Source organism: Chrysochloris asiatica, unplaced genomic scaffold (genome assembly GCF_000296735.1).
Source record: "Chrysochloris asiatica unplaced genomic scaffold, ChrAsi1.0 scaffold00083, whole genome shotgun sequence".
In the NCBI taxonomy this organism is placed as follows: domain Eukaryota; kingdom Metazoa; phylum Chordata; class Mammalia; order Afrosoricida; family Chrysochloridae; genus Chrysochloris; species Chrysochloris asiatica.
In genome coordinates, this window is record NW_006408601.1 from 3,645,464 (window position 1) to 3,670,516 (window position 25,053).

General features: G+C 41.9%; 1 protein-coding gene across 2 annotated transcripts in view; it reads right to left on the reverse strand.

The window, feature by feature from the left end:
• The window catches only part of RRAS2 (related RAS viral (r-ras) oncogene homolog 2), an 84,539-nt gene extending 59,906 nt beyond the window's left edge, over positions 1-24,633 (reverse strand). Inside the window, exon 1 of one of the 2 annotated variants that reach the window (XM_006865777.1) lies at positions 24,526-24,633. In XM_006865777.1, coding sequence (XP_006865839.1) covers positions 24,526-24,633 — 108 coding nt within the window. Of the gene's footprint in view, positions 1-24,523 lie in introns of both variants that reach the window. The other variant, XM_006865778.1, reaches the window with a different exon arrangement.
• Positions 24,634-25,053: the final 420 nt, after the last annotated feature.

A 25,053-nucleotide genomic window follows, 5' to 3' on the forward strand; every position in this document is an offset into this window, starting at 1 on the left:
TTAATAAAAAGTAAATTTCCAGAGCAAAAATGCCAACAGCACCAGCCCGGGTCTAATATACGATACTCTGGAATTTCATTTAATCTTTACCTCACACCTATCTAAAACCACATGTGAACACTCACTTTGTACACCTATAAAAGAGATAAGAATTTTGTGCTGGGAAAATTTAAGGCATCATTTCTTCATAGAGCAAACTTCAGGCAAAATTAATCATCAGTTCCTGTAATGACCAAGATGAAATGAGATACTGTGCTTTGGAGAAATCTTCAGAAACCAGGTACAGTAATATTAAAAGTAAATCACAGCATATACATTTGTACACACACACATTCACACAGTTTTACCCATGAACTAAAAAATAAACGGTTTACTGTACTAAGAATTTTTACTCAAGTTTTGTTTGTTGGGTGGACAGAGATAAAAGTTTCCCACCCTGAAAGAAAAACCCTAAAAATTCACACTTTGTGACCTGCCAACCAAGTCACTCACTATGCCTTTATCAATAAATGAGAAGCTAAAAGTTTCCATTTGACTACATATTTAGGTCAAGTCTCTGTTTTTAATTAACTATAAGTGTCTCAGAAGATAGTATGAAGAAAACAATAGAATAATTATGTACCCATTTCCCAGCTTAGGAAATAAAACATTAGCAAACTGACTGCAGAACTCCAGTATCCCTCAACCACATTCCCATCTCCTCACCACCAGAGAGGCATCAATCAAGTCTTTCTCATGTGTTTAGATTTGTAAACAAAAGTCCAACTTTTGTTTTGAGAATACCTCAATCTTTCTAAGCTACGTTTAAAACGGGTACCATTACCATCATTTGGCCCCTTACTAGCTTTCATCAGTAGCCAGCATTAAAATCTGTAATAGAAACAAGTGAACTAGTCAAGTGTGTTTTTAGTGAAACTTCACTTCCTCTTTCCCCTCCTCCCCCTTCCTCTAATCATTGCTACTCTTGGACACATACTGATAACATCCTCAAATAACAGAGAATTTCAATCAGAAAATGTGTATCTATCAGTCTTGTCAGGAGTCTCCAGTTAGTACAAATGGTTAAGCACTTGGCTACTTAGTGGCTGGAAAATTGGCAGTTAGAACCCACCCACTGGCACTTTGGAAGACAGATCTGGTGAACTACTTCTGAAAAGTGGCAACTTTGAGAAACCTATGGAGCAGTTCTATTCTGCACACATGGGATCATTAATGAGTCAGAATCAACTGAACTACAATCAGCATGTGTCCTAGAGTACACATTTCAGTTCCAGGTTAATCTTCATCATTCTATAGTGACCATGACATTTAGAAGTCAGTTTTATTGTTTACTTGCTAAAGGACTCTAAGCAAATCACTTTATCCCAACTTCCATTTTCTCATGTATAGAATTGAAATAATGATGATCATGCAATGCCATGCTGCCTTTTAATCACAAAAGCTGTTACTGATAATGTTTGTTTAGAATGTATATAAAGTGAAAAGGGAGTCTTGGTAGTATAGTGGATTACACATTGAGCTGCTAACTTCAAGGTCAGCAATTCAAATCAACCAGTCACTCAAGAGAAAGATGAGGTTTTCTGCTCCGGTAAAGATTTACAGCCTCAGAAACCCTATACAAGGTCAGCATGAGTCAGAACCGACTCCACGGTAAAAACTGGAATTAAAAGATAATGGCATGGGAGTGGGCTCCAGTTCTGACTTCCTCTGACTCACAAAGGGGCGGGAGAAAGAGAGAGAAAGACAATCACCATCAGCATCAGCTCAAGGCTGATTTCTAACTAAGACACTGAGGTCAGACCAGCCTCCACCCTTCAACCTTCTTTACCAATTCTGACGCCCCTCCCACACAGCACTTTACTTCTCAGTTGGGTTCGAAATTCATTGCAATGGCCAACAGAACTCACAGACAATACCTCCCATTATGGGGTATATTAGGAAAGTTATTACAATTCAGGATCAGGTATATGTAGGATACATTTCTTTGGTCAGGACAACTTTTCTTCTGCCATGCCCTTAGCCCCTGCCCTAGGCTCTGCCCTGCTTGATCAATATTACAAAAATATTGTAGGGATGCCAATAAATGCCCAAAGGGCACTCCATTCCACTTTAAGTGTCAGCCTGAAGACACCTGGGTCAGCAAACCTAGTTCCCTAGATTTATATGTCTGTAAGTACCCAACTCTGCAAATGAATCTCCTGCCCAAAGCAACTCAGCTATTCTAACTCCATGGACTGGGAAGCCCATTGTTCCATCTCATGATCCATTTCTGGTTCTGCTGCTGCCGCTCCTTTGCCACGTCTCTGGTGTCACAGCTTTGCATCCCTGGATCGAGGAGGTTCAATGCACACACTACAGAATTTGTGTATCTCAGAGTCCAAAGGACACAATCCACTCCTGGCTTTTCCTGATGTTAGTGAAATCTCCCATCCTGCTACTAAGATGGCTCATTATATACCATAGCAGTTCCGACCCACAGCGACCCTGTTTAGGGTTTCCAAGAAGCAGCTGGTGGATTTGAAGCACCCACCTTGCAGATCAAACTGATTTTGCAGTCTAGCACATTAATCTACAGTGCTACACCAGGACTTCAAGATGGCAAAATAGACCAATCCCCATGTGTGAATTCCAAGTTTTTATAATCACAATTAGCTCTGTTAACAATCACTCATAACTGAATAACAAAATTTGATGAACATCTTCTCCCACTTTTTCTTCCCCAGACCCTTCAGGAAAAAGTTGTTTAGTGGGAGTTACAACGACTATGGTTAGAGGCACCCTTAAAATAATTCAGGGACAAGTAAACAACACATATCTCTCTTTGCTATGATGCACTGAATAAAAGCATAATATCATTTCTGTGGAATTTACGCCAAAAACAGAAAATTTTATTATAATGATAAAACACTAGAAAAACCCAACACACTTGTGGGATTTTTTTAGAAAAATAACATTAAGACTAACTGTAGTTGTTAAGTGCCACTGAGTCAGCTCTGACTCACAGTGGCCCTGTTTGGGGTTTCCAAGGAGCAGCTAGCAGGTTTGAACGGCTGACCTTGTGGTTCCCAGTCCAGTGCTGATTCTAACGTACCACACCAGGAGTCCAAGACTAAATAGACATGATAAATAAATACAACAAGCAATCCTCGATTGGATCCTGGACCAGAATTTTTGTTTCCTTTGCTATAAGGGTAATTTGTAGAACAAGTAATGAAATTTGAATAATGTCAGAAAATTATTATGGTATGGTGGTGGTGGTGGTGGTATACCGTGGAGTAGGTTCCGACTCAGTGACCCTGTATAGGGTTTCCAAAGCTGTAAATCTTTGCAGGAGCAGAAAGCCTCAACTTTCTCTCACAGAGTGCCTGGTGGGCTCGAACCACTGAACTTGTAGTTCCCAGTCCAGGGTTTATCCCACAAGACTACAGTGTTCCCTACTGAATAATGTTGTTGTTGTTGTTATATGCCATTGAGTTGGTTCCGACTCATAGTGACCCTGTATAGGGTTTCTGAGGAGCAGCTAGTAGGTTTGAACTGATGACCCTGTGATTCAAAGTCTAGTGTTAATCCTGTGGTGACACACCAGGAGTCCTATTGGATAACTGTTGTTGTTAAGTGCCTTCAAGTCAGTACTGACCCATCTCGACCCTGTAGAGGGTTTTCAAGGAGCGGCTGGTGAGCTTGAACCACCAACCTTGAGAATCAAACTGATTAATCCAACGCATTAACCCACAACATACCAGGACTCCTATTGGATTATAATCTCTTAATCTGCAGCTTTGCTTTCCACTGTTTCAGGTATCTAAAGTCAACCACGGATAATGGAAAATATTAAATGGAAAGTTCCTGAAATAAGAAGTTCCTCAAATAAGAAATAATAAGAAAGCATTAAACTATGCTACCAATTCTTTGTAGCCTGATGAAATCTTGCACCATCCCATTCCATTCTGCCAGGGACCTGATTCATTTCTCTACCCAGTATAACCAACATAATATACCAAGTAACTAAGTGAGTAATGGGCCTACTACCAAGTTAGCCACTTAGTCACTTAGTAACCATCCAAGTTAACAGATCATTGCTGCTGTATCACAATGTCTGTGTTCAAGTAATCCTCATTTTAATTAATGGCCCCAAAGAACAGGAGTAGTGATGCTGTCAATTCAAATATGCCAACAAAAAGCCGTAAAGTGTTTCCCTGAAGTGAAAAGACACAACTTCTCTACTTAATAAGGAAAGAAAACTAAACATTTTATGCTGAGGTTGCCAAGATCACATTCATGTAACTTTTGATTACAGTATTGCTGTAACTGCTCTATTTTATAACTGCTGCTAATTTCATAATATGCCAAATTTATAAATTAAACTTTATCATTGATCTATATACAGGAAAAAACATAGTGTATATATATGACATTTCAGGATCCACTGGGGGTCTTGGAAAGTATCCCTCATAGATAACGGGGGAAGGGGAGCTGTGTGTGTGTGTAACAACTATAATTTATTATGTTGACAATTGTAATAAGGTTATATAAAAGAGTATCCTTTTTTATTTTTAGTAGTTGTTGTTGTTGTTGTTATATGCTGTGGAGTCAGTTCCAACTCATAGCAACCCTGTACAGGGTTTTTGAGGCTGTAAATCTTTATGGGAGCAGAAAGCCTCATCTTTCTCCTGCGGAACAGCTGGTAGTTTTGAACTGCTGACCTTAAGTTTGGCAGCCCAATTCATAACCACTACGCTACCAGAGCTCCTTATTTTAGTATAACTATTATTTATTAGGAAGCAAGCTGTGGGGCATCATTTCTGTAACTTACTCTCAGGTTCAGAAAAAAACTGCAGCCCAGAGCCCAATCTGGACATTTCCCCAGGAAAGGCTTCCTGGAGGCGATGGGTAATGAGCTATGTACAGAGTGAAGACATCGCTCCAGAAACATCATAGACGTTATGACACTTCACACAGATAGTGACTAAGTACCATCAGACTGTATTTCCCAAAATATCAGAGTTTATATAACACTGTGTGAGAAGATGCATGTCAAATAAGAATGAGGCAGGTGTGACTTAGAATTCCAGAGGAATGAGTAGGTCTGGGGGCTGCCTAGTCAGTGAAGGAACAACAGCTCAAGAAGCACTTGTAGGCATAACGGGAAATGAATCACAGGGAGGCAGTATGAAACCTGTTGCCCTCAAACTGATTCTGACTCATACTACCCTACCCTAAAGAACAGAGTAGAACTGCCCCATAGGGTTTCTAAGGCTACTGTAATCTTTCCAGAAGCAGCCTGCCTGCCACACCTTTCCCTCAAAGCACCACAGGTGGGTCAGAACATTTCAATTAGCAGTAAAGCTTACCACTACATCACCAGGGCTCTTAAGAAGGGTGCAAAACTGAAGAAGGTGTGTTTTAAACAAACTTTTACTCTTATTCAATCTCAGCTCTCCTAACCTCAACTCAACAGAAAGCGCTTCCTAAACAGTCATTTAAAAGAAGAAAAACAAGGACAATGACTTCATTATGCAGGTAACTTATTAAATGAAACGTGATGTATTTAGGTAAGATAGCACAGGACAGTGCTCAGGAGGCTTTGTACCAGAAGATCTGCATTCAAGTCCCATCTCTGCTACTACTGTGGAATCTGAGGCCATTAGTTTAACCACTGTAATGAGGCTTACAGTTTCCGTATCTGTAAACCGCTGCTGCTGCTATTCCGGGCTGTCGAGTCGGTTCCGATTCATAGCAACCCTATACAGAGTTTCCAAGAGGTGGCTAGTGCATTTGAACTGTGGACCTTGAGGCTAGCAGTCAAGTGCTTATCCTACAAAACCACACCAGGAATCCAATCTGTAAACTAGGGAGGTGGGAAAGGGGGGAATTTAATTATAAGATTTAAACAGGACAACACACATAAAGTTTTTAGAAAGGGATCTGAAATTGAGAAAATGCTCACTGTATATGTATTAGTACATATATTGTTGCTGTTATTACTAAGTGCCGTCAAGTTGGTTTTGGCTCATAGCAACCCTGTGTAGGGTTTCTAAGGAGCAGCTGACGTGTTTGAACCACCAGCAGTCCAGTGCTTATCCGACAACGCCACATGTATATATTGTTGTTAAGTCCCATATCAAGCTAGTTCTGACTCATAGAGATCCTGTATTGGGTTTTCCAAGGAGCGGCTAGTGGAGTTCAACCACCAATGCACGCTCCAGTGTTTAACCAATAGGACCACATAGTGCTTTCTAGTCAGTTCCAACCCATAGCGACCCTGTATAGGGTTTCTGAGGAGCGACTGGTGAGCCTGAACTACCGGTCTTGTGGTTCAAACCAATTTTGCAGTCCAGCGCATTAGCCTACAACACCACAACAGAATTCCATATATATATTATTGTTATTGCATATATATATACGTGTGTGTGTGTGTGTGTGTGTGTGTGTATAAGAAACCCAGGTAGTGTTGTTGTTGTTGTTAAGTGCCTTCGAGTCGGTTCCAACCCATAGCGACCCTGTACAGGGTTTCCGAGGGTGTAAATCCTTACAGGAGTAGAAAGCCTCATCTTTCTCCCGCGGAGCAGCTGGTAGTTTCGAACTGCTGACCTTATGGTTCGCAGCCCGATTCGTAACCACTACGCTACCAGAGCTCCTTACCCAGGTAGTGTAGTGGTTACAAATCGGGCTGGTAATCACACAGTCAGCAGTTCAAAACTACCAGCATTTCCGTGGGAGAAAGATGAGGCTCTCTGCTCCTGTAAAGATTTACAGCCTTGGAAACCCTGTACAGGGTCGCTATGAGTCGGAACCAACTCCAAAACACACCACCACCACAACCACATATATGTGTGTGTGTACACATATATGTGTGTTTATCTATATATATGTATATAGATACATACATACATATAGATACACACACACATATATATACTAACCATCATTAATTCAAAATATTCCTCAGATGATCTTAGTCCTTATTAACAAAAACAAAACAAATCTTCAAAACCCTTAGTATTGGAATTCACTTTTTACTATATTCTGGTAGCATAGTGATTGCAAATCGGGCTGCAAACCGCAAGGTCAGCAGTTCGAAACTACCAGCAGTTACGCAGGAGAAAGATGAGGCGTTCTGCTCCCGTAAAGATGTACAGCCTCAGAAACCCTGTGCAGGGTCACTATGAGTTGGAACTGACTCCACGGTACGTAACAACAACAACAACATACAGCCTACTGCCATTAGAGCTGATTCCAACTGTCAGCAGCCCCTATATGTTGTTGTTAAGTGTCATCAAGTTGGTTCCGACTCACAGCAACCCTGTAATGGGTTTCCAATTAGCGGTTATTGGGTTTGAACCACCAACCTGGTGGTTCGTACTGTAGTGCTTGCTTCTTCTACAGTACACCAGGAGTCCCAATATAGGATAGGGAAAAAAACTGAAGTTGAACCAACCAACACACAGTCTGCCTTTAATTCTTCTGCATGAACTATATAAACACTTAATATTACGGTATTGAAACTTCCTAATATAAATTCAAGGGTAAAATAAATTTAAAAAAAGGTGAACTGCATTATCCAGATACCAGTTGCTTGTTTGAAAATATTATTAACATTGATGTTTCTTTCAGTGTTAACTATTTAACTGTATAAATATCTCACAAATGCAACTTTTATCTCAAAACAAAAACCTATATAACAAGGCTTAAATTTATTATGCATAATCCACTTTATACATCGTTCCAGTAAATGCCTAACAGTAGATATAAAAGTGAAGAAAAGTCATTAAAATAATTACTAGGACCTCTTTTTAGGAATAAAGTACAAAAAATATTGCAAGGGGTTCTGCGTTTTGTTGTGTTGTTTTTAAAGGAATGTGGGGTATTTTATGACAGGCCAGTAAGACAGCTGGAACAAAGCTTTTGGAACAACAGCTGTGTACCATGTACTGTTCATCTAAAACCACAAACTAAAGAAACTCATGTCAGACAACTTCATTTGACTAATCAGCTCAACCAATGGCTCCTTCCCAAACTGCCAGTGACAAAAAAAGCTTACAGCAAATAGTTTGCCATAATTTGAGGCAGAAACTACAAACAAAACATTAGTGTGTCTTTAAATGTAAAGAATCAGTCTAATATTATAGCAAACAACAGGGTTGCCTGTAGTAAGTTAACATCTATTAAAATTATGATCACAGAGCCTCTCAGACTTTATATTGCTATGAAAACAACCTGAAGCCTCAACGTAAGATGAAGTCTGAATTACTAACATGAACTTCACCATTCCCACTTCATTAAAAGTGCTTCAGAAGACACTTGCTGTGGTTATAAGACCCTTTAATATCAAGTAACTTGATAGTTAAAGTGCTAAATTTAAACTATGGTGGTGGCATGCAAGGTCCATGCCAATACCTGAGAATGAAGTAGCGATAATAACTTCATGTAGCACCCAAGTGAGCTGCTGTTCCTTCAAGCACTCGTTTACAGTCTGTAAATTATCACTTACTTATCAGACCTAGACCTTCCCTTTACCAGGTATCTCCATCTGGGGATTCCATAAATCCACCAATCTTTCTCTACCCTTAACCTCGCTCATCTCAATGTAAGGTTCACGCCTAGGAGTATCACCTATTTTCTCCACAGCATTTCTGAAACATAATGGTAAATGAGTCAGTCACAAATCCTCGTGTGTGATTTCATTCAACTGTTTGCTAGTCTTTTTCTTTTCAGCTAACAAACTGCTGACTGTTGTAATCATTATTTGACCAAAAGCAAGGCTTTAGGAGAAAACCCACCAGGAACTTGGCAAAAGTACTAAATCTTTAAGACCTTACTTGGGTTGTTTAACATTTCCTGAGTTAGAATTTCCACAGATAAATTAAAATAAGACTATCTTCTCCAAGGGCTCTTTTGAATAAAACTGAATGCTATGGATCAACTGGTAAAGCTTCAAAACTCACATTATTTGGACGATAACTAAGAAAACAATGACAAATATGGGGAAAACCCTTCCCAGACCTGAGAGCGTTTCATTATGTCCCAAGAAAAATTAGTGAGCAGAGAAAAACTGCTCATAAGCTGATAAATGTTCCCACTTCCAGTGACGAGACAATACTCCAAGTATGCATGTAAGTTAACAAGGTACTCCTCATAATAGAAACTTGAGGCCAGTCAGATGAAGGAAATAAAACATGTTCTCCACTAATTTAGTACAAAAATGCTGTGACCCAGTAATTTCATACCCAGCCAAATAGCATCTATCATGCAAAAGTAAGTATATTCCTAGGTATCTTTTCAGTAAAAAGAACCTGAATCTATTCTACAGATCAAATTCAAATTACAAACTAACTGTTGAGGACAGCTTTGTTGCTGTGCTGTTGGTAAGTGTCGTCAAGTTGGCTTATATCAACCAGCTAATTGGTCTGAACTGCTAACACTGATGAGGTCAGCAGTCCAGTGTTTATCCTATAGCACAACCAGGACTCCTAAAGGCTGCTTGTTGTTGTTGTTGTTGTTAAGTGCCGTCAAGTCGGTTCCGACCCATAGCGACCCTGTATAAGGTTTCCAAGGAACAATTGCTGAGTTTGAACCACAGACCCTGTAGTTCAAACGGCTTTGCAGTGTGAATCATTAACTCACAGCTGCTTAGAAGCACTGAAATCAGTCACAATGATAGAAATCATGAATAAAGGCAATAATCCTTAATGAGAAAGGAGTTAATATCACTGAGTATTATTTACAATTATAATAATAAAAACAGAATTCAAAAGACAAAAAACAATGTTTTCTTTTTAAGTAATTAAAAAAAAAAGTTGGATTTATTAAAAGGATGGGTAAAAACAGAGAGTTGTTGCTGTTTAAGTGCTATCAAGTCGATTCTGACCCATATCAACCCTGCACAGGGTTTCCAAGGAGATGCTGGTGAATTTGAACCACCAACCTTGCAGTTCAAGTGACTTTGCAATCTCACGCATTAGCCCACAGCGCCATACCAGGACTCCTTGGAAACAGAGAGCATAAATTATAATTCGTCATTACAAATATTTTTCTGATTTGTAAGGAGCCCTGCAGGATAAGCACTGGACTGCTATCCTCAAAGTCGGTGGTTCAAATCCACCACGCTGCTCCTCGGAAGAAATGTAAGGCTATCTGCTCCCGTAAAGATCTACAGCCTCAGAATCCCTACACAGTATCGCTGACTCAGAACAGACTCAATGACAGTGGGATTCTGATTCCCAGATGCTCTGGGGGCACAATGGTTACATGCTCAGTTCAAATCCACCAGGCTGCTCCTCAGGAGAAAGGTAAGGCTATCTGCTCCCGTAAAGATCTACAGCCTCAGAATCCCTACACAGTATCACTGAGTCAGAACAGACTCAATGATAGTAGGATTCTGATTCCCAGATGCTCTGGGGGCACAATGGTCACAGGCTCAGTGGCTAATCGAAACACCCAGCAGAGCAGTTCAAACTCCCTAGAGTTTGAACTCCATGTGAGAACTATGTGGCCATCTGCTTCCGAAAAGACTTACAGCCTTAGAAGCCCTATGGGGCAGCTCTACTCTGACTTGTAGGGTCATTGAGCCAGAACCCAAACCTTCTGCCATCAAATTGATTCTGACTCATAGGGGGGCTCTATAGGACAGAATGTATATAAATATGTGTGTGTGTTGTTGTGTTAAGTGCCATCAAGTCAGCTCCAACTCAAGGGGTTTCTAAGGAGCAGCTGGTGGGTTTGAACTGTCACCTTTGTGGTTCGCAGCCCAGTGCTGATCCTACACTGCCACATGAGGAGTGTACGTATCTATTCAAATTTACTACCATCAAGTTGATTCTGACTCAAAGTCAGAATATATACATAGCAAAAAACCAAGGATAGAACCAAACCAAAATCCACTGTCAGTTGTGACACCTTGAATTTACTTGTTATCTATGCAACATCTTCTTCATTCCCACCAAGATTGAGTTGTTGTTGTTGTTATGTGCCGTGGAGTCGGTTCCGACTCATAGAGATCCTATATAGGGTTTCCAAGGCTGTACATCTTTACAGGAGCAGAAAACCTCATCTTTCTCCCATGAAATTGCTGGTAGTTTCGAACTGATGGTCTTGAGATTAGCAGCCCAATTCATAATCACTATGCTACCAGAACTCCTTCTCCAGACCTTGTAAGCCTAAGTAGGATAGACTCTGCTCACTATCATTACCTGAAACAACATTGTAGACTATCTGAAGAACCTGGGCATCAGGATTGGAGGAAGACTAATTCACAACCTGTAGTTGAAGCACTTATTGATGAAGATCAAAAACTACAACCTTCGGTAGACTGCAGAGCTCAATATAAAGAAACAAAAGCCCTCACAACTGGACCAGTAGGCACTACTGTGCTAAACAAAGAATAGACTGAAACTGTCACGGATTTCATTTGACTTGGATCCATTACCAGTATCGATGAAATCAGCAGGCAAGAAATCAAGCAAGGGAGTAGGACCTACTGTCATCATCAAAGAAGAGAGAGCCAGGAGTGCAGTATGTGCTTGGAACCTTGGTCCCCTGTACTGTGAAGCTCCTAGATCCAGGAGAAGATTGATGCCAAGACACTTGGAGATCTCCCAAGAATGCTGGGTCTACATACACATGCTGAAAGGAGACAAGGTCTTTTTCAAAGAGCCAACACAGAGAGGAAGACTTCTCTTAGAGTTGTCACTCTGAACTTGGCCTTCTGCTATTGTTGTTAGGTGTCCTTGAGCTGCTTCTAACTTTTTCTTGTTTGCTGAAACAGAAATTTATCCTCTTATAATTTGGGAAGCTAAAAGTCCAACCACCACTCACTCATCTGTCAGTTTGTCATACTGCACTAGGCAAATCTGCTTTAAAAGACCTCTTTTAAAATGTTACAGAGCAAGGACAATGGTTTGAGGACTAAGGTGAGCCTGACCCAAGCCATGGAATTTTCAATTGCCACCTATGCGAAAGCTGGACCAAAAAAGAATTGATGCTTTGAATTATGGTGTTGGCAAATAATACTGAATATACCATGGTCTGCCAGTACAACAAACCAACCTGTTTTGGAAGAAGCAAAGCCAGAATGATCCTTAGAAGTGAGGGTGACAGGACGCCAGCTCACTACTTTGTACATGTTGTCAGGAGAGACCACTCAGTTCCTTTAGAAGGACATCGTGCTGGTTACAGTAGAAGGCCAGTGAAAAGAAGACGACCCTCAATGAGACGGACTGACACAGGGGCTGCAACAATGGGCTCTAACACACAAACAATTCTGAAAATGGCACAGGACCACACAGGAACCAACCTGTTGGCAACTAACAACACTGGAGATGTTAACTTTGATCACTTGGTCAAGATGATATCAACAATGTTTCTTCACTACAAAGTTACTATTTTCTCCTTGATAATTAAAAACATCTTGTGGAAGATACTTTGATGCAGTTAACATTCAGCTACTCCTCAAACTTTCACCTACTAGTTTTAACATCCATTAATGACTCCTGGTGTGGCACTGCAGGTTAATGCAATGGACTGGAAGGTCGGTTTGAACTGCAAGGTTAGCGGTTCAAGTTCACCAACCGCTCCTCAGAAACCCTATACAGAGTCGCTATGAGTAAAAACTGACTTGACAGCACTTACCAACAGCAACGATTCTTACTTGAAATAAATGCTGATTGCCAAATGGTGATTTTCTAATTGCATCGGTTCTTCTACATGTTGAACAAGCAAGAACTTTTTCTTACCACTATGGACTCAGATTATTTATGGGTAATACTCAATTACTGTCATTTACTTTGGAAGATGGGGTGGTTCCATAGGATAAGCACTGGACTACAAATCACAAGGCTGGAGGTTCAACCTACCAGCCACTCAATGGGAAAAAGATGAGGCTTTCTACTCCTGCAAGATTTACAGCCACTATCTTTGCAGGAGCACAAAACAACATTTATTTTAATGATCAAATTGTTCCAGAGCAGTCCAGTGGGAGCTCTTCCAGGTTGGCTCCTGGGTCTCTTCAACATGTCCCCATCGCGTTATTTGAATACTTCCTTATATTCTGGCACTACATGAATGCTCCAAACTCTTCCATATTTCCCTGCTCCATCCCTGGGACCAAGGTTCCTTTAGTAGAGAGAATGGTATTTAGAAACAAAGATCTGGCAATTGAAGTTCTCAATTGTTAATGGAGTATCATTGTTTCTAGGTCCTTTCAGCAGACTGGAGTCCTGGTCTGGTGCTAAAGGATAAGCACCAAACTGCTAGCCACAAGGTTGGCAGTTCAAACACACCAGCCACTCCTTGGAAATCCTATCCAGGGTCGCTATGAGTAGGAACTGACTCTGTGGCACGTAACAACTCAGCAGACAGAGCTAGAAAAGATATACAAGGGGCTTTCGAAAAGTTCGTAGAAAAATTCCATTGTTTTTTCATTCCTTTTCCTCACAAACTTTTAGAAGCCCCCTCATTTAAACATGTGCATGTGTGTCCTTATACATCTATGTCTACATTTACGTACTTTTCAAACTCAGCTAACACCAATTCCAATCCAAGAGCACTCTAGCCTTTCTCTTTTTTCTCTAGTATTGTGAAACCTGGCTCCCTTGTCCACAACATGCCTGAGGCTCCGAAAATTCCATTTTCCATGAACAGTCTGAAGTTCCCTTATATTTACTTCTTTGATTAATCCTAGAATATATAGAGAATTCTATTGAAATTGCAAGCCCATGCTTCTATGGTTGAAAAAGTTTAGTTGCAATGTTTGCTTCCATGCTTTGTCTTCATCCTGATAATACTCTAAATGCTGGGTTCAAAAGTTATCAGAATTCATTTGTTTCTTTCCTCTTTTCAGTGTGGTTATGCTATTCAGTTTAAATACAGTTCAGTTCATGTATTTGTTTGTATTCCACCTTAGATCTCCCTTGAGATCACTTGATTTTGTGTGTGTATGTACATGTAATTTATTTATATATTGGGTGGAACATTCAAAAAGTCAGGTAGGCAACTGCAGAAAGGTCTCTTGCACCTCATTCACACCCACTTCTTGCAGGGAACTGTTATGGACTGTTATGGAGTAGTGTTCCCCAATACTATGGGCTGTGAACATTTGGAACTGGGTTTTCTTTGTTACATTTGAAGGCAGTATTTGTGTAGAGTATGTCTTGAGTCATTCTCTTTTGAGATTGGCAAACAGAGATGGAGGAAGACAGATGACAAATCACATGAAGAGTGTCGAGGAACAGAACTCAAAAGAGACAAAGACCTTCTTCGGGGAGCTCACAGAGAAAGAAAGCCTTCCCCTAACACCAGCACTGTAAATTAAGACTTTTAGCCTACTAACTGTGAGAAAATAAATTTTTTAAAGCTTCCGACTTATGGTATTTCTGCCATAGTAGTATGTCTTACTTATCTAGTTCTGTTGTAACAGTTTGGGAGACTAGAAGTCTCAATTTACGTTTAGAGGAAGTTTTCTCTCTCTGTTCACTCACAGTTTAGGAGGAAGGTCCTTGTCTCCTGTTAGCATCTATATGTCTGGTCTGGTATTCCTTGGAGATCTCCATGTGTCTTGGCATAAATCTTCCCAGGGTTCTAGAAGGTTCCAGCAAACAGTGCTAGAAAACTAAGACAGTAACCAATCTCATTAATCTCTGGTTTACCAAGCACTGTGTTTATGTTTTGACCCAAGGATCAAAGGCATATATATTTTATTTACCCTTCTTTCTCATATTTTGTTGCTAAGTGCCGTCAAGTCGGTTCTGACTCATAGTGACCCTTTGAACCACCGACCTTGCAGTTGACTGCTTATCATACAGGGTAACACCAGGTCTCCTCTTTCTCATACAAAATGTGGCATATTATACATGCAGTAGATACTCTTGTACTTGGTTTTCTCCACCAAACAACATATCCAGGAAAGTACTTCACATCAGTTCTTAGAGATCTCTCCTCTTCTCTTTGCATCTGCAGAATGTTTCACTGGATGAACATATCATACTTTATTGAACCATTCTAGGTTTCTGACTTTTGTAAATTACACACAATGCTATGGCCTTGTTTAAATGTATTTTCATACTGTTGAAGTATATCTTTAGTATAAATTCCTAGAATTGGGATTGTCGACTCAAAAGGTGAGCACACATATAATCAAATCATGGCAATCCCATGCATGTCAGACATAGAACTGTGCTCCACAGGGCTTTTAATGGCTGATTTTTCAAATGCAGTTCACCAAGAATGTCTTCCACAGTGCCTCTAGGTGGACTTGAAGCTTCACCCTTCAGGTTAGTAGCTGAATGCATTAAGCATTTGCACCACCTAAAGAAGCCTTGGTGGTACTGTAGAAAATACACTGAACTGCTACCACAAGACTGGCAGTTCCAACTTACCAGCTGCTCCTCATAAATCCTACACACAGTTGCTATGAGTCAGAACTGACTCTACAGCACTTAACAAAGAAGCCCTGGGGGTGTGATGTACAATAAGCAGAGAATTGCTTACCACAAGGTCAGCTACTCAAACCCACCAGCATCTCTGCAGAAGAAAGATGAGGTTTTCTGATTCCATATAAAAAGTTGCTATAAATCAAATTCCACGCAATGGCAATGGGTTAGGTTTTGGTTTATAGACTCCATATTTAAGGATCAACAGGGTACCAACTCATAGCAACTTTATGTACAAAAGAACAAAACACTGCCAGGTTCTATGCCATTCTCACAATCATTGCTATGTTTGAGCCCAATATTTAAAGATTGTTGTTGTTGTTGTTAAGTGCCATCGAGTCGGTTCCAACCCATAGCAACCTTGTATAGGGTTTCTGAGGAGTGGCTAGTGAATTTGAACCACTGACCTTGCAGTTCAAACCAACCTTACAGTCTAGTGCATTATACCCCAGCACCACACCATTAACCTAACTTACTCCATATTTGTAGTTACACTGACTCACACCAGGTTTGCCCTGTTCCTCATCCCAGCTTGTGTGGAATGTTTATAGCTTTCTGTATTGCTCAAGGACAGGTACACTGTATGGGGCAATCTAGGTAATTCTGCCTGGAGAGTCGTTAGGATCTTAAAAGCAACTGTTTGTGTGTCACAAATGCTACTCTTACTGTTTTCTGATTATTACAGTGGGTGTTTACATCTTGTGCTTATCTTGTGACTTGAGCAATACAGAGCACCTGGAAAACTAGGCGACTCCCCAGAGTGCACCCTCCAGTGTAAAAGTATAGAGACTGCGGATTCTGACCACAAGTTGTCAGTGATGTTAAGTGCTAACGAGACAGTTCTGACTTACAGTGACCCTGTATAGGGTTTCCAAGGAGCGGCTGGTGAATTTGAACCACCAACCTTGCGGTTCAACCCAACCTTGCAGTCCAGTGCATTATCCCACAGCGCCACACCAGGACTCTGCAAGTGGGACTCCGTTAAGACAGCCTGTGCTGCTGTGGAATCGTCACTGATGTCACCTGTAATAAACCACTCTAGTTCTAACTTTTAACTTGTTGTTTTTAAGTGCCTTTGAGTTGGTTCTGACCCACAACAACTCTGAATAGGCTGTTCAAGGAGCTGCTGGTGAGTTTGAACCACCAATCTCATGGTTCAAACCAACCTTGTGGTGAATTTGGCTCCACTGCTCCAAGACACGAATACTTATTAGGGGCTAAGGATACTTTTAGTCTTGAACACTTACTTATGCATATTCAGAATTTTTTCTCCTAGGAAAAAACATCAACATGAGATGACAATAGTAAGAGGGTTGGCAATATTAAACTACCAATAAAATAAATTAACTATGTTACTACAATATTTTAAATTTAAAAATGATCTAATGCTATGTAACCAATAAACTATCACTTTTGTTTATGTTCTGAAACACTAAAAAAAAAAAAAAAATACATAATTTATAAGGGATCAAGCAACTCATTCTAATTCTATCTCCCGTAGCACAATTGTAGTCTTTGATTTCCCTGCTTTTGTGTGAAGAATATGTAAGTATTTGTCCTTTTCCTAAAAACCTGAGACACTCTTTTCTTTGAAAAATAGAAATAAATCAAAGGCTTACCAAGGACATTAGTTTAAACTAAGTTTCAAACACATACTCAACAGCTCTCAGTGACTCTCCCCAAATTCAAGATCAAGGCCTTTTAAAAAGAGTCAATAACTATTAACTCTATATTGTCTACAGGGAGAGCAAAAACCTTTTTATTCATTAGCACTTTTCAGTAAGGAAGAAAGAGCAGAACTAATACATTCCCTAAAAATGTTTCCATCTTCTCCCACACAAAAGAAAAAGATATTTACATGACATATAATCTGTTTTAATTTTATGAAACCAATTTTTTACTTGAAGGAAACATTCAAATTTTTAAAAAACAATACTACTTTAAGAAAGACTTTGCTCCTACCCTTCCCTACTTTTACAGTTACTAATCTGTTTCCCTAACTGAATTAAGCAGACTACTTTATTTCCAAAGCTTAGGGTAAACCCATGACATTACAGCGATATATACAAATGAATTAAAATCCCGGCCTAGTACAGGGCAGCTTGTCATCACTTTGCCTTCTAATGGTACTACAAGAAAGGAAAGCAGCATTCTCCCCCTACTCCCCCTACTCAGGGTACCCACATGATCTGACAACCTCCCCATCACAAAACAGGCATTCAAATACAAGTATGCATAGGATGCATTTTAAGTTAAGAAACCCTAGGCTCACATTTCCTCTGCTTCTCCTCTGACAAAAGTAGTCATCCTCTCTAAGAAAATGTCCTCTGAGTGTCCACAATTGCAATCTGGTGCACAAGACCTTTTTAAAGTGTTGAAGAGCAAAGATGTCAGCTTGAGGACTAAGGGGCACCTGACCCAAGCCACGGTGTTTTCAATAACCTCATATGCATGTGAAAGCTGGACAGTGAATAAGGAAGACCACAGAAGACGTGACACATTTAAGTTATGGTGTTGGAGGAGGACTCTTAAAAGTACCATAAAGGAGAACCTAAATTCAACATTTTACAGAAAAGAAACAGAGCCCTGGAAAGATTAAAGAATCGTCCCAGTCACCTGGGTAGGAAGACCTAGAACCCTGGTACCCAGTGTTCTCTCCAGAGAGCCCATTCCTAATGTTAATAGCTTACTTGTGATTTAGGTATTTATCAGTAGGGCTCAAAACTTTTTTTGTGTGTCCATTTGTTTTTTCAAAATATTACTGAGCATGACTGGATTAACAAAATGTGGAACATACACACAATGGAATACATACCACTCATCCAGTAGGAAAAGTGAAGTCTTGATACGTGTTACAGAGTGGATGGGGCTTGGATACATTCTGAGCAAAATAAGCAAATCACTAAAGGACAAGTATTGCATGAACTCACTTCTACAAAAAGAAAAGACAAATGGATAGAGACCAAAGTTTGTTAGTGACTACCAGGAGTGGGAGGATCCTGGTCTGGTGCTGTACGATACGCACTGGACTGCTAACCACAAGGTCAGCCATTCAAACCCACCAGTTGCTCCTTAGAAACACTATACAGGATCGCTATGAATCCGAACCAACGAAATGTAGGTAACAAACAACAACAATGTGTAAAAGAGTGGGGGATGTGGTGGTGAACAGTGATGGAAAAAATCACAGGAAGTGTAAGATTGCAAGGCCCATTATTGTCATTGTTGTCAATACTATGTACACCTGTAAAAAGCTGAATTACTGAATCGGCATGAGTTGTATGAGCATATCTTTATAACAATGACAAAATAGAAAGAGAAGAAGCTTAGGCTGCCATATGTACAACCTCATGGGATTCATTCCTTGGTTTGGAGATCTAGGGTTGTGGTTTCATGGGAAATCCAGTTAACTGACCTAATAACATGTTTAGTGCTTCTGTTCTATCTCCTAGATCTTTGCATAGCAGCAGCTGGGGTCTTAAAAGCTTGCAAACGCAGCCATCCAAGGCAGAACTTGTTTCTATTCACCTGGGGCAACAGAGGAAGAAGAGTCAGGAATACGTGTAGGCTATGGAATGTGGCGCTACTGTCTCCATGAACCATTGCCTCTTTTGCCAGCTACCATTACTAAACCAAAAATCCCAGTGAAGAATCCTGACCAAAAGGGGGAAAATGCAGAACAGAATTTCAATTATCCTGAACTCTATGCTTTCTGGAATCGTGAAGGGTGAATGAGACCCTGAAACTACTACCCTAAAATAATCTTTAAAGCCTAAAGGAAACAATATCCTTTCACGTCATCTTAAAACCAAACAACAGTTTAGCTTAACTATAAAAAAGGTCTGTCTTGGTGTTGTTGTATGTGGGTTCAAATTGACAACAGCAACTCAAAAGATTAGACAGGAATCTTAGGGAGCACTGCATTTCTGTTAACAGGGAAAGCAACTCAGCAAAGGAGGGTGAGAATGCCCAACCTGAAGGTAAACAGTGTCACTAAATTGTAAATTGTTGAATCGTTGGAATGTTTTGCTGTACATATTCTCAAAAATAATAAAAATAACAAAAACTATGGCAACAGAAATAAGGGGTCGGTTACAAGCATACGTATAAGGTGTCCCTGCATGGTACAAACTAGTCAGTGCTCATTTATTAACCTAAAGGTTGGTCCTGGGCACCCAAAGTTACCTCAAAGAAAGGCTAAGTGATCTATTGCTGGACTATCACAGCTACTGAAAACCCTACAGAGCGCACAGTTACACCCTAAAATGCAGGCGGTTTACTCAAGTCAGAATCCACCTGTAGGCAGCTAGCTTGGTTTTGGTTTATACACCGATACAAGGGGGTTTCATAAAGTTTGTGGAAAAATGGAAATAAAGAATGATGGAATTTTTCCAGGAACTTTTTGAAGCCCTCCACATATTCTTAATAATTCATTTGTACCACTAATATATACTTCATGATCCTTCACGTTAATTTTTAAAGAGAGAATGACACTTCAGTAACATAGTACCATCTTTCTAATTTTGCAGTTCCTCATATGCATAGGTTACCAACTAAATCTAAGGTCAAAGAAAGTGAGGGCTACATAGAGTCCTGGTGTGGCGCCGTAGGATGAGCACTGGACCGCTAACCACAAGGTTGCCAGCTGCCCCTCGGAAACCCTATATAGTGCTTGCTATAAGTTAGAACCAACTTGACAACACTGAACAACAATAACTATGCAAGCTGTGGTTAAGTTCCAATTCACAGCAACCTTGTATAGGGTTTCCAAGGAGCGGGTGAGGAGTTTGAAGCGCTGACCTTGTGATTCAACACTAAAAAAAACAATGTATTATTAAAGGAGTCTTTAAAAATAGATTTAAAAAAATTTGTGCCACCAAGGTCTGTTTGAACTTCAAGGTCAGTGGTTCAAATTCAACAGCTGCTCCTCAGAAACCCTCTACAGGGTCGCTATGAGTCAGAACCAACTCCACGACACTTAACAACAACAAAGGTGATTATTGTCCTGTCTCGTTTTTCTTCAATTGTTGCTAGACAATCAAAATAGAATGAATTTTAACTTCTCAGGAGTCAGTTAACAACTAACTGCAAGGTCAGCAGTTCAAGCCATTCTGAGGGGAAAAGATGAAGGCTTTCTGCTCCTGTAGAGCTGTACAGCCTCAGAAACTCTACACAGGGTTGCTATGAGTCACAACTGAATCAAAGGCAATGAGGGTTCGTTAAAACACAGATTCTGGTTCAGTATATCTGGGGTGGAAATGCCAACTCTAGGCGGGAAGCAGAACTGGAAAATAAGCCTTGGTTCAAATTTACCCAGACTCCTACGAAGAAGCCTGGTGCTCTGCTCCACTAAAAGATTGTGGTTGTCATTGTTGTTATGTGCCGTGGAGTCGGTTCCGACTCACAGAGACCCTGTACAGGGTTTCCGAAGCTGTAAATCTTTATGGGAGCAGAAAGCCTCATCTTTCTCCCACAGAACAACTGGTACTTTCGAACTGCTGACCTTGTGGTTCGCAGCCCCATTCATAACCACTACATACATTACAGCCAAGAAAACTCTATGAGACAGTTCTATTGTCACATGGGGTCACTGTGAGCCATAAATGACACAAAAGATTACATATGCAAAAAAAAGATTACAAATGCAGCAAATGGCAGAGTGAGGACTCTATCCAGGTGGTCTGGCTCCTGCCTCTCCAAAAAATCTCAACTTCAGAGCTTATGTTTCACTCCTCCACTGGCCCCAAGCTGCCAGTCAATCATTCTCCCTACCCCTTGCCCACCACCTCTCTCCAAGCTAGTACCAGACTCTCCCATTCCCACAAAAGATATGTCCTCTCTCACCAGTAAGCATATACAGACAGCACTCTTATCAACTCTTTCCAAACTGACTTCTCCTGCTTCTGAATTCCCATGACATGCTTGTTACAATACTACAGATATACACAATAACTGAGCACTTACTATGTGCTGGATACAACTGCTAAAAAATTTCCTATAACTTAAAGGATTATAAAGAATACACACGTTCCGATGATGCAGTGGATTAAGCACTGGCTGCCAACTGATAGCAGTTTGAACTCACCAACTGCTCCTCAGGAGAAAGATGAGTAAATCTGTAAAGATTTACATCCTTAAAAACTGTACTGTTGTTGCTGTTGTTAGGTGCCATGAAATCGGTACCAACTCCTAGCGACCCTATGCACAGCAGAGCGAAACTGCCTGATCCTGAGCCAACCTCACTACTGTTGCCATGCTTGAGTCGCTGTCTGCAGCAGTTCAATTCGGTCCCGTTATGTCACTATGAGTCCAAGGCAACTCAACTGCAGTGGGCTTTTTGGTTTTAAAGAATGAATAATCAGACCCGTGTTGTTGATAAGTGCTGTTGAGTAGGTTCGAAATCATAGTGACCTTGTTTAAGGTTTTCGAAGAGCAGCTGGTGGGTTCAAACTAGCGACCATTGGGTTCACATTCCAGTGCTTATCCTACAGCAGACCATGCCAGGAGTTCATTTGAGGCTCGGAGAGGCTGAATATCTTGGTAATGTTCTCACAGACAGTAAATGCCAAAGCAAGAGCGCTCCAGTTTGTCTGACTCACAGCTCACTCTTTGCCTATGTATTCAAGTCCTCATGTGCGCACACCTGCTTTACTTCTTTTATATCCTCCAGAGCACCTGGTGTGGCACTGTAGGGTCAGCATGGGATCGCAAGGTCAGTGTGAACACAAGATGGAGGTTCAAACACACCAGCCACTCCTCAGAAATCCTATACTGATTGGATGGCACTTAACAACAGAGCACCAAAGGAGTCCTGGTGTGGCGCTGTAGGAAAAGCACTGAACTGCTAACCTCAAGATCAGCAGTTCAAATCCACCAGATGCTCTGTGGGTGAAAGATGAGGCTTTCTGCTCTGGTAAAGATTTGTAGCTTAAGAAACCCTATACAGGGTCACTATGAGTCAGAATCTACTCGATGACAATGAGCTGGAGTTTTTGGGGTTTTTTTGTTTTGTAATTTAACAATAAGGAGTGAGCCCTAGTGGCACTGTAGGATAAGCTGCTGGCTGGCTGTGTGCCATGGAGTCGGTTCCAACTCAGAGCGACCCTGTACAGGGTTTCCGAGGCTGTAAATCTTTACAGGAGCAGAAAGCCTCATCTTTCTCCCGCGGAACAGCTGGTAGTTTCGAACTACTGACCTTGAAGTTCGCAGCCCGATTCGTAACCACTACGCTACCAGAGCACTACGATCCTAACCAAAACAAAAATAACAAACACCACAAGTTTCTCCGCTGAAGAAAGATGAGGCTGTCTGGCTCCATATAGATTTATAGTCTCAGAAACCCTACATCAGCTCGCTATGAATCAAAATCAGCTCAATGAAAGTGGGTTTGGGGTATTTATCAATTCTGGTGGAGTTCAGGATTATTGTCCCGCTCCTCCCTCCTTCAAGTCAACACGCTAACTAACCATCAGAATATAGCCCCTAGAAAAAAAATTAGCTATAAATTATTTTGCTTTGCTATCAGTTACTTAAGCGTAGTGGTTACGAATCGGGCTGCGAACCTTAAAGTCAGCGGTTCGAAACTACCAGCCGCTCCGCGGGAGAAAGATGAGGCTTTCTACTCCCGTAAGGATTTACACCCTCGGAAACCCTGTACAGGGTCGCTATGGGTCGGAACCGACTCGACGGCACTTAACAAAAAAAAAAAAAAAAAAAAATTACTTAAAGCCTCTCTGGGCCCTAGGGAAACATACAGCAACATGACAGCGTCCTTGATTTTGCAGCCTGCTAAACTTAAACCAATCTCACCTATTACTCAGTGTGATTTTTTTAACCCACTAATGAGCAGGCTGCAAATGCTCACTGCATAAACATCCTCTTCCTGGATGCAAAGGTTTTAGCAGCAGTTTTTAATCCCTTGGAATATTATAACAGCATTCATTGCTCATTGAGTCAACATAAAAGGTAATAATCACTTAGGCTACAGTGCTTTGTATTTTCATGTCATTAGAAACATGAAGCAAAATGAAATAAGCTATTAAAGCATCCCAATTGTTGGTAAATGGGTGAAACAGAAACCAGAAATAAGTATTTCATCAAAGTATCTTAAAAGTAAGAGTATCTTGGTTGCCTATTATAATGGGTTGCCTCATTCTAGTCTAGCGTACGCCACACCTTTCAGGTTGACAAAAAGATTTCTGGGTTCCGTTTGAAAAAAAAAAAAATCCCTAAAGAGATGACTTAATCCTTTACCAACACCAACATTGCTTCCCAGAGATAAATTCCTCCTTCCTTTTCATTACCACAACCCTTGACTTTTCGCCTGTAACAACCAGGGAGGGAGGGTTGGGGGTGCAAGAAAGGATGGTTAGAATACAGAACATAGGACTCAGTCATCCCTTAGTCTGACCCATCCTAAACTTCACCTTAGCACAGAGAGAAGCAGGAACACACCAAGAATTCCTAGGGTATGGTCTCACGAATATCGACTATCGGAGAACATTTTTAACTTCCTCGAAGCCACCACCTTTACCTGGGCATTATTGCAAATCCCCACCCGAATATATTACCTAAGAGATAACTTAAAAGCGAAAACACAAAGAACAACACTGCTTGAAGTGGGCAGCCCTGGTTCGGCCAGTGCGGTGAAGCCGAAAGACCCCGCTGAGCTGAGGCCAAGTAGCCAATGCGATCCCACGGATGGAGCGGGAGGCAGCCCGCGGTCAGCTGGAAAACCAGCGCGAGGGTCTTCAGGGCGCAAAGCGAGGGCCCTCCGGGCAGGAAGCGGTGCTGTGCTCCGGAGGGCTCTGGCCCGCGCAGGAGCGATAAGGTGGCTCGGCGCTTCCCAGCCGGCCAGCTCCGCCTCCCGGTCACATTCCTGAGAAGCCCGACTCCCGCGACGCCGAATCGGGGCATGGGGTGGGTAGGGGTGGGAGTGTAGTGGGCAGCCGCAAGGCAGGAGAGCAGCGCCGGCCCCGCGCCTGGCCCGGGCTCCCGCGCAGCGCCTCCGGGGCGGGGTCGCGGCGCCCGCTCCGCCACAGGTAGCGTGAGCTTTAGCCCGCCGCCGCCCAGGCGCCCCCGGCAGGCCCGCTCCAGGCACCTGGATGAACTGGATGGTGAGCGCCGACTTGCCCACGCCGCCTCCACCGACCACCATGAGCCGGTACTTCTCCTGGCCAGAGCCGTCTCGCCAGCCGGCAGCGGCCATGGGGAAGCCGCCGGTCCCAGTCCGGGTGCGCCGAGCTGCCGTCTTCCTTAGGCCCGGCTCCCGGGACGTGTGCTGCCGGAGGGCTGCGGGCGAGCGCCGGACGGGGGTCGTGGGTGCTGGGAGCTGCCCGGAGGGTCGGTCCGCACAGCAACGCGGCACCCGGGGTTGGCTGGGTCTCGCCGGAGACGCGGAGAAGAGGGTGTCCACAGGGGCCACGGGTGGCAGCGGCCGGGGGGCGCACTCCTCTACACGTCTCCGCGGAGCCTTCCGAACGCAGCCGCCAGCGCCGCCACAAATGGCCGTCTGGGGGCCGGGCTGCTATGCGCGGGTGCTAAATATGCATTAGGGGGCGGGGTCTGAGTGGGGCGGGACCGGCCTGCAGCTGAGATTTCGGAATCCCTAGGATTCAGCCCCCCATGC